Genomic DNA, 14,610 nt, shown 5'->3' with positions numbered 1-14,610 from the left:
AGGACAGAATTCCGAGTGATGAGAATCTGGGTCACCCCTGAGTTTTGGCTTAGGTCATCATGGGCAAACAGGACCTTGGTCACTTCTGTTGACCGGGAATCGATGAGATGTACAATGCGTGCTATGAGAATGGGGAATTGTGTGATCAAGTTCTTATGTGCTGTGTATTTCTCGTAAGGGAGGGGGTATTAAACTACCTTTGTATATGTTTTGTTGAGAGACGCAAGCGTTGCACCCGTCCTGTTGGACAGGCCAGTGTCCAAAGACTCTGGGATGAATGTTTTCCCGACCGCAAGTACAGCAATCGTACACTTGATCCTCATCATTGTGATGATTGCCTCCCTCCCGGATGTCTCAGCAACCGATGTATCTCTGTGAAGAAGTAAAGTGTATGGGTATATTGTTTCAGCATCAATGAGTGCTTGGATCTCCTTCCCCTCCCCCGGAATACCTTCCTGGATGTCGGATCAGGATTTTTTATGAACAGAGTTGGGATCAGCAAACTCGGAGGAGATCGGGATTTGACAATCCAACCTATTGCAAGTGGTCTTGACTGGGCTAGAGTATGTGCCCCCCGTCCACTCGTGACGAATGATATCACATCTGCGGGGGCACTGGCTAGGGAGACAAATACCAACCCCTTTGCAATGGCGTTAACACAAGTCTTCGACCTACCTGCAATCATCAACTACACCTCAATTCCGATGATCGGTCAATCACCATCTGATCCATTCCAGGAAGGTATTCCGGGGGAGGGGAAGGAGATCCAAGCACTCATTGATGCTGAAACAACATACCCATACACTTTACTTCTTCACAGAGATACATCGGTTGCTGAGACATCCGGGAGGGAGGCAATCATCACAATGATGAGGATCAAGTGTACGATTGCTGTACTTGCGGTCGGGAAAACATTCATCCCAGAGTCTTTGGACACTGGCCTGTCCAACAGGACGGGTGCAACGCTTGCGTCTCTCAACAAAACATATACAAAGGTAGTTTAATACCCCCTCCCTTACGAGAAATACACAGCACATAAGAACTTGATCACACAATTCCCCATTCTCATAGCACGCATTGTACATCTCATCGATTCCCGCCATCACGGTCAACAGACTGCGAACGCGGTGCATATCTGGTAGGAAAGTACTGTAATGGCTCACTGACCGGAGGAAATATCGTAGTGATAACACACCCGAAAGAAGAAAGCGTTCAGCGTTCCGGTGCCTAGCTGCCATGCCACCCGAAGGAAGCACGAGGGCTGGGATACTGCCAGGTTGCCCAAGGCTAGACAGGGGAAGTCGAGTGGCGGAGGTCGGGTTCTAACCACTTGGGCCATCTCGCCCATAACACACCCGTCGGTGGTGGCACCCTCCAAATTGCATCACTGTTGTCCTGGTCAGGATGACGTCCAGATTTATCGAAAATAAAACCCAACTATTTGATAAACGTAAGAATGAATGCACATTTTCTTGCTCGGAGATGAAAGCCGTATTCTAGGATACGATGAAGTAGTGTGGTTAAGCGACTAAAGAGCTCTTCCTGATCAGGGGCCGCCACACATACCTAAGTACGTCACGAAGCCTGTCAATTGAGCATAGCATCCATAATCTGTTGGAATACGGCTGGCGCCATTTTCATTCTAAAGGGAAAACGATCGAACTGGACAAGACCACAGTGCGTGTCAATGGCTAGAAGATCCTTAGAGTTATTCGCAACTTTTATTTGTGAATAAGCATCAGCCAGGTGAAGTTTAGCAAAAGACGTGCTATCATTGTGTTTGATGAACTTCAGGAACTGCGAGGGGACACTGATGTGAACCAAATACAGTATTCAAGTTTAGAATAATCATCACAAACCCTTATATTCCCATTCATCTTCTAAACCACGACAACTGGAGCTGCCCAGGAAGAGTAGTTGAGTGGCTAGATAACAATCGACTTCAGCGTCCGCAGATGCAAGAGGCGCATACTGTACAGGCATTTCAGTGTTTTTTATTTCTTATTTAGCTTCAAATGAGATGTGGCTTGGGCTTTGGATCAATGTCCAATACCATCTTGAGAGACATTTAAAAAATCCGTTTGAGTCGTGTGTGTAAGTTGTCGGGAAATGCTTGTTGATGGGGTGCACGCTGAGGATAAGATATAACATCAAGAAATACTTCCATTCAGTTGCAACTGCGAGTCTTGAAATGAGGTGAGAGAATGGAGGATGATCATCAATGTGATCTTATTCGACTGAGAGATTTTTCAACCGCCTCGACTGTCCTATACCTACTTACGGAAGTCTTGTGGTTGATGGGAAACTCCTTGAATGAAGGAGAGGACATGGTCATTCAAGTTAATCCTCTACTTCTAGCTACCAGCTTTTAGCAGAATCTTCTTTCTCACCATTCTCTATCGCACTCGAGATGCCTCAGTAGTTGGAACGCGAAAGTCCGTGGTTCGAACCCGACCTCTGCCTTTCGACTTCCCCTGTCTAGTCTTGGGCAACCTGACAGTATCCCATCCCTCGTGCTTCCTTCGGGTGGCGTGGCAGCTAGACACCGAGGGGGTGTTACAGCTGAACGATTTTTTTTGGCTTTTTCAGTTGGGTCATATGGCAACCAGTGATCCGCAATGACCCTCCACCCACGAATGGCGTGTTTTTCATCTTGGTCCCGCCATCGTGGCCAGTTCACGGATCACGCAAACCGGCTAGAGGTCAGTCATGCCATCGCGTCCGGCTGGCTTTATACCATATCGAATGGAGCCAGCTCAGAGACTGTTGGGGACGATATCAGAAAATGTTCATGTTTACTTCAAGTAAGCTGGTGAAGAATAAACTAAACTTTGCCCATAACTTTGGGGCCATCTACCCTAGCTGTCCGGCGCGGCGGAATGGGCACCGGATGCAGTTAAAATCAACAGCTCTTATTGATGACAGAAAGGCTGATCTAGCAACAACTGGCTATGATAGGACATGCAAGTTACTCAAATGCTAGAGCCATAAGACTTATGCCCATGGATTGCAAGAGAAGATGAGGTGATGCGGACTTTCACACCGCTTGTTTTGGTTCGACTGAGCGCACTGAATAATCTGACATGAGCGGAGCCATCTGAAGAAATAGATGAGGAAACTGCCTTCTTTTGCGATAAAGTGAACACGTCTACGCCTTGCAGTCTAAACTTCGCCAAGCTCTGAAAGCCACCCAGTCAAACCCGATCTTTATGGCATCAGGGAAATTTAATAATGAAATGTAGTTTCTCTACTATGGGGCCAGTCCTCAAAAAAGTTTTCGGAAACCACCGTAGCATCAGACTGTTAGTCTTAGTTTCTTACAATCTGTTATTATATGGGTTCGGTTCTCTGTAAGGATGTCCTGACCACCTTCAGTTTATGCTTCGACACCAGCGTAAATGCAGGTGAAAAATAGTTGTAGTTTTTCCAGACCTGAAGACTGCGTTTTACTCCGTCGATAGCGAGATGCCACTGCAGTACTTCCAGAGGTAATCAAATAAATGTCTTACTATCCTAAAAACAATATGCAACAATCCCAGTGGACGCGTACGGGCCGACGAAATGTTCACCGCATTCAATGGTGTCACACTTGATATATGTCAACTAAGTCAACTAACTTCAACTCCTTCAGGCAAATAATTTGAAATCCAGACAGCTGAAAAACGCAGCGAATCCGTGCTCAACGTTGTTGACCTCCAGAACTCGGGTCGTTGTCGAAATTTGAAATCCAGACAGCTGAAAAACGCAGCGAATCCGTGCTCAACGTTGTTGACCTCCAGAACTCGTGGTCGTTGTCGAAGCTTCAAACAGAGATCTGGTTTTGTACGGATGTTGATCTAATGTAACCAGAAATACCGAGATAGAGCTAAGTTATCGCAGTTCATTGCCGGAGGATTGATGCTGGCGATTCTTGAGAGGGTCTGGCACGTCATTCGCTAAACCACTTGGTTCAGTGTTTAATATTCTCATCTATTCCAGCAAGCGACTTCTGCATTCCTACCTTCGAGGAAAAGCAACATGACCCCCTCGGGTACCGTCACGGGTGGAAGCAGTTCACCTGATTCCGCAGAATTCGGCCGCGCGGGTACACCTGAGCTAGGCGACGAATTGAGTGAACTAGCCCCTATATTGGACTCAGTGCACATGGCTCCGCATAAGGTAAGGAAATTCGGTATACCTCGTGCGCATGTCTCATTTTATCTGAATACCTTCCTCCTTTCATTGGATGTCTGCTACCCTATTACTAACCGTTTCTCATGATGTGCCTTATACCGCTTTCGAGAACTCGTGGTGATGGTATACAGTCTGGTTAAAAAAACTTTATTCCCGATGCTGGTGCTGCATTCACCATCGTCGTTCGAAATAGAAAAACTTTCCGAAATCGTTTATTGTCTCTGATGATAGTGACTTCATTCTTCAGTGGTTGTGCGTCATTCACAGTAGCCGCTGCTGTCAGCTCATGTTAGAGATGCTGATGTGTTGAGTCGTTGGTTCTGATCCTCGTGTTTCAATTTCACGCGGTGCTCAGCCTCGGTTCCAGATACCCCCTCTACACAAATATACACCTACTGGACATTCGTTATACCATCATCTTCTGTAAGACTTTCTACATATTTCTTCGCCTTCCGGGCTTACGGCAAAGTTTCCCTTTGCATTCTACTCATCGTTCCACTGTTCGTCACCCGAACAATCTTTCGTCGTACAGAACGGTATACTTTTCTCCTTGCATTGTATGCCTCTTATCCACACAAGTTACCTGTTCTCTCAATACTTCATATCACACGCAGACTTTCCCACTTAATGCAAAGACATGTGGTCCTATCACGAAAAGCCTATCCAAAAAGGCCCCTTCGCCCATCGGGTGGATATAGAGAAGTTCGTCATGAGGATCAATAGTTACCACGATAAGTCAACCCGACTGTTCATTATTAGTCAGTTCCTGTGCATAAGGCAACATCTGGTTTGAGAAAAATTCATCCCTAACCCCCGCAATGGATTTGGTCAGAGATTTTGAGTCGGCGCTCGTGACTGTCATCCAGTGAGCGCGTGAACAAACTGGGAGGTTGAAAAAGAGGAACTCTATCTTACCCACATCGGCGGTCACCATTACTTACATTACTAGATTGAACGTGACTGTGGGTAACAGCAAAATAACCTGAGCCAACAATTGAGTGTACGAAATGGCGCACGATATATTGTCATCCCTTCACTGTTATTACAGTGGTCTTTAAAACAGACCATAAAATCCCACAATTAACTCCAACTATAGATAAAACAGGACAGGAATGTAAAATGCCTCGTGGACAAACATCCGTAGTAGGTCGGATGCAGTAGACAGAAACACTACACAATTCGACACAGCTGTATTTGGATGAGGTTGGTGCATTTATCGTTCGTCGATGTGAAACTCTGTAAGGTTTGAGGTACGGTGGGGCAATTTCAAACAGTACTCTAGTTTGATAGTATTTTTAGGATGGCACGCGAATTCGGTTGCCATGTTTCTGTATATAGCACAGCAGCGAAATCAACGAGATTCTGACCGGTGAGCTACCGAAAACTACCACGATCTCAGTGGTACAAGAATCCCCGTTTTTAGTCTTTCAGTCTTCTTAGTCTTTAAAAACCCATGGGACAACAATCTGTTGTAGGTCTTTAGCTCCATTAGTTTTTTTCACGTTGTCTATACACGATACACGATCCCTTCTGTTGGCACTTGTTCCTGATCAAACTTCGAAGGAAGTATTTTGCTTGCTGAATTAAGATCCTGTGCTAAGCTTATGAGGCTTATGTTTTTTTTCTGGGTTCACAATCACCTAAGGAGCAAACGGATCTGTATTGGCACCGAATGCCTGAATACAAAGAAAACAATTTGATTCCGTTTTCTATTGGAATGGGTAACTTTACCTCCCGTGAGACCATGAGGAGCTGGTAGTTAGAAAGGTGGATGGGTGATTTTATTTGATGGAGAACCCGTCGGGAGGTAACCATATAAGGAATGTTGGCCAACCCTTGCTGAATCACTGTCATGAATAGCGTTGGATTTGATATTGCCTTGTAATACTGCTGTTCTCAGATAGCAGTAATACCGGTATTGAAGCAGGTCAGCACAGCAAAGCTAGTTGCCCACTAGATAGCCACCTGATCTTCCATTGTTGGTGTTATTTATCTCCGGCACAATCTTTTTGAACAACTGCTGCAGGAATTGCTTATACTTCCTTGTACGTAGAACCCATTGTTTCAAACCACTGTTAGTACAACGGATATCTCAGGCTGAACAAGTACGTGAACAAAAATGTAAGATCGCATTTTGCCGATTTTTTATACTTCTTCCACTGATTCCTTCACCCCAAAATGTCGGATACTTTTTAACAGAAAGCCACTGTGCTGTATCATCGTAGCAACTGGCTCAAAAAGCTATCTTTAGCAATGAGAGTGTGGGATGCAAAAAATCTGTCTGTACGGTCCAGAAGAAAGGTTTGCCCAGTATGAAACAGCCAGCCACCTTCTAGTGGGTAGCTTCGTGCCTCATTAGCCCATGAATACCCTATGTTGATGATTATGTATTTCGTCTTGTAAGACAAAATCAGCACATACTGGAAGCCTATAAGTGATGCAGCTTTTTTATCCTCTTTAGAAGCCGCCAACAGTGTTCATCTCACAAATCTTGAGGAGATTTAGGCCAGCATTTTCCGGTCAGGAGCCAATCCATGTACTTTTTGCTTCGTGAGCCGATAAGCAGTTCGGTTAAGTTGCAACTAGACGGGATATATCACTGCTCATCCTTGAATAGCTTAGATGCATGTCATATGGCCACATGCTTTCAGTTTCATGACGGATTATGCCGTCAGTTTTGTCAAGGAAAAATTGTGAAGCGATGGATTGTTTCGTCGCTAATTTTTCTATCGGTTCCTTATGAACTGCGTCCGTGTGTTTTGAGTAATTCCTAATAGGTTTCCCGCGAGCTTTGATCGCAGTTAGTTAATTTAATACTTCCCCTAAGGTGTCACAGATGTCCAATGTTAACCATCAGACGGATCAAATAACCCCAAAATTTTCCCTTTTAATGGACCTAGAGTCCATTGGTTCAGTCTTCATGACACTATCCGGAGGCAGGAAGACCCTGCTGATAAATCTTTTAGGAAGAAGAACCACCTTAGTAAATTGTTTCAAGGGTAAGTATTTTCCTAACTTTCAAATATGCCTCTGAACGAATCGAATTTGGGTCGGGTTTTCACGTTTTTGGCAGTACAGAGGATTTCAGCCTATCTCTTCCAGTGTACAACTTGTGTAGCTAGAAGACGAATCTGTTCATCGACTAGTGAAAGCAAATAGCATATCTTGTTTATGTGCAACCTAAACTGCACTCCCGCACATCCTTCTCATTAACTTTCCAGTGAATTCTTACCAGAGCTTTCTATTCCTACAGTAATATCTCATGGGAACTCGGTTTGGCCCATTCTGTCGAAAGCAGTGAAGGGCATGTTCTGATTTGCAAAGGATCATCGACGTTGCTCATCCAACCAAATCATGTAATGTAGAGTCGCGGTGTGATCACTGTCAGTTGTTCTAGGTACTTTTCCATCTCAAACAATCGACCGGCCGCTAAAGCGCACTTGTATAATCACATTTTAAAAACTTACGTTTCCTATTTTTGTCGATTCGCTGTGCTTTCAAAGACTAGATGACTTACCTGACTAAATTTACTGATTACCTTTCAAACCACCATTTAACTTATTTCTAGCTCTCCGATGGTAGATATGTAAACGACCTTGGGAGAGCGGAAGATGTCAGCAAAAAAACTGCCCGGAAGGTGTACACTGTCGTTCTACACCAATTCACAGAAGCCTGTAGTCAATGCTGAATTCCATGTCGAACTTGGACCATGATTTGTCTATATAAATTCGTAATTCATGTCGCCTGAATTCTTCTCTGTTGTTATCTTATGGCAGACTGCAAGATACGTTCGTCTTTGCTGTCAGTGATTTGGAAGGAAGCTCCTTTATTCCCACTCCGTTTTACTCAAGGATGCTGCAATAGCCATCAATGGTTCGAATTTGGTGAATCCTTTCGACCCTATTCCATCATTCTTTGGGGTTCGTATCCGTTCATCTTACCCGCCTTAGGTGACCGATCTTGTTACATCCGTCGAATCAGCACCAGTCAGAGAAAAGAATGTAGTGCATTATCTTTTCCACGACCGATAGCATCCTACCTCATTCATTCTACTTGTAAATTTTTTACACCTCTTGGAGAGCACGACTGTGTTCAGCAGTTTTGTCTTCAAATTACATTCCGCAACGCTTTTTCTATCACTGAAGTGGACTGCCCATTGCTCAGCCTTTTACAAGTAAATCTCATACCACAAACTAGATGTGCTTCTGCAGTGCTTTTTTATAATCATCCCACTTCTCTTGAAGTTAGCTGCATTGCTCCGTAATGTGACACTACTTACGAGGCTGGTAGGAATTATTCGGGAGTCTACTAACAGTTTTGCCCTTCTGGGGTAGATCACGCTCAAGCATTCAATTGAGACATGAGGCAGTGTGCTAACACCATATTTAGATGTCCGAAAAACCCACTCAGTGTTTTGTCTTCCCGTTTTTGCATTTGGCGCAAGTATTAAGTCTGTCATGTGTTGACACAGGTCTGCATCAAACGAACATGCTTTGCGCTCGAATACAATTTTTTCCGCAGCCGAATCTAGGGTTTCGTTTCTCGTTCGTACCCGATGTATTTGTTTTTGTCCGTTTGAAGCAATCCAGGCACCAGCTGGCTCACGACTGAGAAGGGACCAACAAAAAAATACGGACGCAAGTTCATCCATCTATGTGGACTGTCTATTGATCCGCCGCGGATGCGCTCTTAGGCGACAGACACTGTGCGTCCGCGCGCGTGTGTATTTGCTCGCATATGCGCGTGAATACGTTTGCTGTCTCTATGGCCTGGATGTGTGATTGCGTTGTATCCAGGGTTGGGTAATCGATAATCTGGCCGCACACGCCCATACACGCATCTACGAGAGATGAGTGACACTATTTTTTCGGTTTTCACAGTGTGCGTGATATATACATTGCACTAAACGACCTTGAGAATTCAACGCGAATGTGTCGTAATCGTCAAAAGAGGTGTCACTAAGATCGAACGAAGAGCCCTGCAAACAATATACTGAAAGTCAAATTACTTCGGGTGGTTTCTTTTGACTCCGGGGAAGCCGACCTGCTCTACGTGCTGCGCAACTTCTCTGGCTGGTAACTAGGACAGGCCTTGACACGTCAATATTTGTATATCTCATCCGTGTCACTACTTAGTTCTTCATACGTGTCTGGTCCATCGATTGTCCAGGAACCTGCAATCAACTACTTGGTTGCAGAACAGCTATCAGGATTTACATAACCAATGCTGACAGCTGTTGGGCGTGTTGATTAAGCTCCAGCACCTCCCACGGCATGTATAGACTTTATTTCGATTACTAACCGATTACTGTCATTTTTCAGTCGCAGAAAGCTAGCGATAAGGTGGAAATAAACGAACCCATTAATCATTTTTCAGTAACCTTTTTATTGTTACATCGCTTTGTTTACAGCCATATACTGGTTAAACCTGCAGTCATTCGTTTGAAGGCGATCCAATAACCAACACATGATTTCGAAGCATCACTGTTTGAGACTGTTCTTAGATGCATTTTCATCAAGAGACTTCTGAGTGTAGAGATGGATGTGAAGAGAATGGGTCTTATCTCACTGCCGCTTGTACATCTCAGTGATCCATTGATCTGTACTTGAGGATACCGATGTAGCATCCAAGAAGGCATTCGAACCCGGATAGTAGTTTCATTTACGAGTATACGATGAACCTTGTGGTTAACTTGTTACGGCAGTGAAGCATCGGTGTTGAACACTGATGTCATGCTGTCGATGATGATGATGATGATGTGGTTAACTTGTACCGAGATACTCGTATGCTAATTCTATTCTGCAAGTTGATTTCCCGCTCCAAAGAGACCTATTGTCAGCCGCAAAGATGATGTAGGGTGTCCTCACTGTGGGCTTTGTTCTGGAATCCATTTTCGGGACCTAGTATTCGTTTTTTCAACGCCCAATGTGGTTGATTACCTGATAGCGAAATACCAAGGGGGCATTGCTATTCTTACAGTTTTCTTTATGAGCGATTTCTTCCTGTACACACAAACCTTGTACATAGCTGTACACTTTGAGTCCAAGAATCTAGTGCTGGTTTGAACTGCCATCACTGATGAACGAACGGGATATACTGTTTAAAACGAGGTAGTTGATATCTTCTATGAATTCTGTGGAAAAGTTTTCTCCCTCGGATTCGACAAAACAGCCGTCGGGTATCCCTTGGTGACCAACGGACAATTTGGCGGCCATGCATTGTATTCTTCAGGTCATTGTGGATTAAAGCAAATTTATACTTCCGGATTACCTTGATGTTGCTTATGTGTATTGCCTGGGCCTCACGGTATTCTGCTACTGTATGCAACCAATTACAAACAATTAACCCGGCGAATTATACGACGTCAAATGAAACAGTGCGCACCGATTGTGAAGCCTGGTCGACACAGATGGTTAACTTAATGGCTAAGGCAAGGGATGCCGAGAATATCTTAGGTTTATTTCGGTTCATTTCCTTGGCAGCTCCCCGAAAACAGCCAATGGGCAAAATTATCGGGGATCCAGACACGACCATCCATCATAAAGTCCGCCTTGACCGCTGGACGGCAATTCTCATGACAGTTTACTACCACCCCGTCGGGTTCCCTAATTGTACTAGAATCTCGAACGACGAATCGAGAGCATCCTACGGCCTCGGAGGAGTTAATGACTTCCGTAAAGCTCCCCAAGCTTCCGATCTGTGTGACCCCTACTCGTGTTGTTCAAGGATTGAGGTTAGGCCTTTAGTCAGCGTTTGCCTCATCTGTTTGCCCCCGTTTGGGGAAAGGGGACAACCTCATGGGAACGTCTATAATAGTGTTAGTTTAAAAAAAGGGACGCATGGGGAGTCCGGTAATCACAAAAGGACCAACTTGACTTCATTTGTAAAGAGAATCATAGCGTCACATGTCCTTCATCGTCCTCGAGGCATTGACTCGAGAACAGCAAACGAGATTTCGGTAGGGGTTGCACTTCATTTGTAAAGAGAATCATAGCGTCACATGTCCTTCATCGTCCTCGAGGCATTGACTCGAGAACAGCAAACGAGATTTCGGCCTGGTAGGGGTTGCGTCGACCATATCTTTATACGCCATCAGGCGCTAGATCAACGCCCTATGCATAACCGACCCACGATTTTGGTATTCCCAAATTCCCAAGGCGCGTTTGACTCCTCACCAAGAAATACCTCGAGAGTTTGAGTGTACGTTATTTATATTATCAGACTTGCGGAAGTGAGACTATATGTGGAACTCTTCTAGAGCTTCCTTGAAAATGTGGCATCCACTCTCTCCATTCCTGTTTAGTGTCGTGATCACCGAGTTAGTAAGGCGAGCGCTGGATTGTCTTCAAAACCGTGGTTAATACAGTCGACGTTGCTGTCGTTTTCGGAGAGGAGGGAGAGGGGAACAAAGTATTGGAGTTTTTTGGGTGAACTGACTAAAGTCATCTTGTCGTTTGACATACGCTTTGCACACATAAAATGTAAGGTCATTCTATTGGACGTAGAGTGGATGAACATGCAACCTACAATCCAAGGAGGAGAAGTGAAGTTTGTTGAATATTTTACCTACCTTGAAAGTCTTCAGTCAATTGGAGAAAGTTTTGAACCGATTGAGTAGTTATCGTTTCAGAAGAGCTTAGTAAATAATCGGTAGTTTTTATTTGGGCAACGTTTCGCTTTTGACACAAAAGCTTCATCAGGCCAAGTGAACAGGTCACCAAATTGACAAGGTTATAAGACAGACGGGGAACCAATCAGTAAGTCCTCTTCAAACTAGATCAGTGTTGAGTGTCAATTAACGGCTCTTGTCGGCTAGTGTGGGTGCCAAAATCTTGAATTGACGGATTGGAGGGGTTCCAAATTAGTTCCGATCGCTTTTCGTTCCTTAATCTTCCAATTCAGGGTGCTTCACTTGACGATTCACCTCAGGTGCCCCTGATAGATTTTCCCTGGTCCTTGTGGGGTTGTGAGTGCTTCGACAATTTAGTTTGAGGGGGGTTGAGATCAAGTGGATTTCAGATGATGACCACTCTTCCTTCTGATGACCGCACACCAACACAAGTCAGCTCGAGTGACTCAAGACCGTTCTCCAGACGCCAGCCAGTTCCACGCCTTCCATTCTGTTAACGCTGGGATGCTTGGTGATTTCTACCGCCTCGGCGATCAGTCTGTGTGACGTGGACCGTAGTCCCCGCCTCAAAACCTCAACATTTTCTAAGTCTATTTTGTGTCCCGTGTCCAGTGCGTGTTCCGCAATCGCCGAGTCTTTCACTAACGCTTGATATTCATCTGCGTTTGTCGGCGGCCTGTTTATTTTTCTACTATGCTCTCCGACTCTGATGTGTAGTTCCCTGGCCGTCTGTCCTATATAGACCTTGGTGCAGTCATTACACTTAATTTTGTAGACACGGTCCCTGGTTCTGTTTGCCGGGAGGCGATTTTTCAATTGCACCAGTGCAGAGCGCAGAGTGTTCCCCCTTTGGAAGGTTACTCTTATGTTAGCCGTGTTTAGAATTCTTCGAATTACCTCCGATGTCCCTGGTTTATATGGAATAACAGCTGTCCCGATCCATTCCTTTGTTGAATTTCGCTATCGGTACCAGCACCCTTCGCAATGGACGCTTAATCAGGCTAGCTGGATATCCACTACCCCGAAGTTTGTTCTTCACTTCAATTTGAGCCGCTGTTCGATCAGCTTCTTCTGTGCACAGGGCCCTTACACGCCTAAACGTTGATGACATTGATGACCTTGAAAGTTGTAATATTTTTGACGAGTGTAGCTGGTGAGGTCCATGTACGAATCTGGAAAGCTGGGGTCATGTTCGCTAATACACTCATCTGCATATTAATTTGGTTTCCACGGGAGACTCTCCTGCATTCCAGCTGACATTCTTCAACTGAGAGTTTGCTATGTACAGTTGTCAGGCCCTTTTTCCTGCCTTTGCTATTTTCCCTTGAATTTGCCGTTGACAAGATAATCAACTCTTCTTAACTCGTCACTGGCCTCTCTCAAATTGAACTTCTCCCTCTCTGGTCACCCGTCCGAGTATGCCAATCCCATGGGTAATGTGGGCTCAAGCTCGCCGGTAGCAACTAGTTGCCGTGGTTTGTCGTCACTCATGGGGTGTTTTTCCGTGAAATATGTTGTTCTTGTATCCATCGTTTGGCGGTCCTTCTATCGCCGCCGTCAATTAGTTTGCTGGTCCTTCTCACCTCGATCAATATGCCAGCTAATTTCGGTTCTTTCGTTCGGTACTGTGTCGAGCTTTTTTATGCAGTTATTGTTGCTGTATTTTACAACATCCCAATGCCCTTGTCAGCGGTATGTTTCTGCTTGTGTTTCTGCTTTAGAAAAGTTCTCTTGTCGGTTCGTCCTCGCCCCTTGATGTGAAAAAGGGAAAAGTCACAGTTCAGCGCCCTGGGGACCAGAAGGCATATCAATGTGGCCCGAATCCACGAAAGAGCAAAAAGACAGATTCGGTGAGTTTTTCCGGTAGTCTATCTCACGGTCAGGATAAAAGTGACTACCACTTCAGATGAACTACTTTTAATAAGCTTATTATCTCAGCGAAGGATGGTTAGGAAGGAGGATACCGTCGTGTTTGTGTTCTAGTCCCACTAATTTTAGCTAGACAATTTCGGATATGCCAAATGTCTCTCTGTATCCAGTGTGTATGTACTGTAAGTCACGAGAGATGAGAACAGTGGTGCTTGGACGTTTGTGCTCTCAGTTGCGCACAAGTAGGTTGATCCGTAATGGGAAGAACGAAATGAAATAGGGTTTCTGTCACAAACATAGAGCGTTTACATGTCCAAACACTCATGTAGCCAGAAGTGGCAACGCCCACGTATCAGAGCCACATCGAAACACGTATCCAGGCGAACGCCAAGGTAGTAATGGGACTGAATCGGGGAACCTTACGCTCTATCATTCATTTCTTCTGAGTCATATACAGCTCAGTCCTGGTCTACAGGACTAAGTTTAGAATAAAAATTCTTCCAACTAAACGCTAGCTAGACGTGCGTGGAACGTGAATGACCCGTGGCAGCATGCGTTGCAACATGCATTTCAGAGTCTAAAGATGGCTGTTTTTTGATCACCTGGTTGCTAAAGGAATTCTGCCTGGAAGGGCCTTCCCAAATTAACGTTCTGTCCTTTCCTTCTGGATGACAGTCCTTTACGACTGCACATATTTGGAAGCACACGAATCCCGGAGGCCGCTAGGATAACAAACAGAATTTTTTCCACGTGGTTGGCTACAAGCAATGTATCAAGAATTCTTTTGTTTCAGCCTCTACTGTTTCGTTCACTCGGAAACGGGTATTGAGAAGCCGGATTTGATGATCTCACATGCTCACTGAATCATGTAAAATGAGAATTTTGGCAGGTACGCAGTGAGGACCATACCTATGTTACCCGAGCTTATATATATATAT

At 44.8% G+C, this 14,610-nt stretch overlaps 1 protein-coding gene across 1 annotated transcript in view; it reads left to right on the top strand.

Moving 5' to 3' along the window:
* Positions 1-2,781: 2,781 nt before the first annotated feature.
* T265_01425 (hypothetical protein) overlaps positions 2,782-14,610 on the top strand; it is a gene marked incomplete at both ends in the record, with an annotated part of 44,630 nt that continues 32,801 nt past the window's right edge. The window contains 3 exons of the mRNA XM_009165451.1: positions 2,782-2,804; positions 3,979-4,158; positions 13,525-13,653. Of these exons, the coding sequence (XP_009163715.1) occupies positions 4,018-4,158; positions 13,525-13,653 (270 nt within the window). The remainder of the gene's footprint in view (positions 2,805-3,978; positions 4,159-13,524; positions 13,654-14,610) is intronic.

This window comes from Opisthorchis viverrini (assembly GCF_000715545.1).
Source record: "Opisthorchis viverrini unplaced genomic scaffold opera_v5_15, whole genome shotgun sequence".
NCBI classification, from domain to species: domain Eukaryota; kingdom Metazoa; phylum Platyhelminthes; class Trematoda; order Opisthorchiida; family Opisthorchiidae; genus Opisthorchis; species Opisthorchis viverrini.
This window is presented reverse-complemented; position numbering and strand designations above follow the sequence as displayed.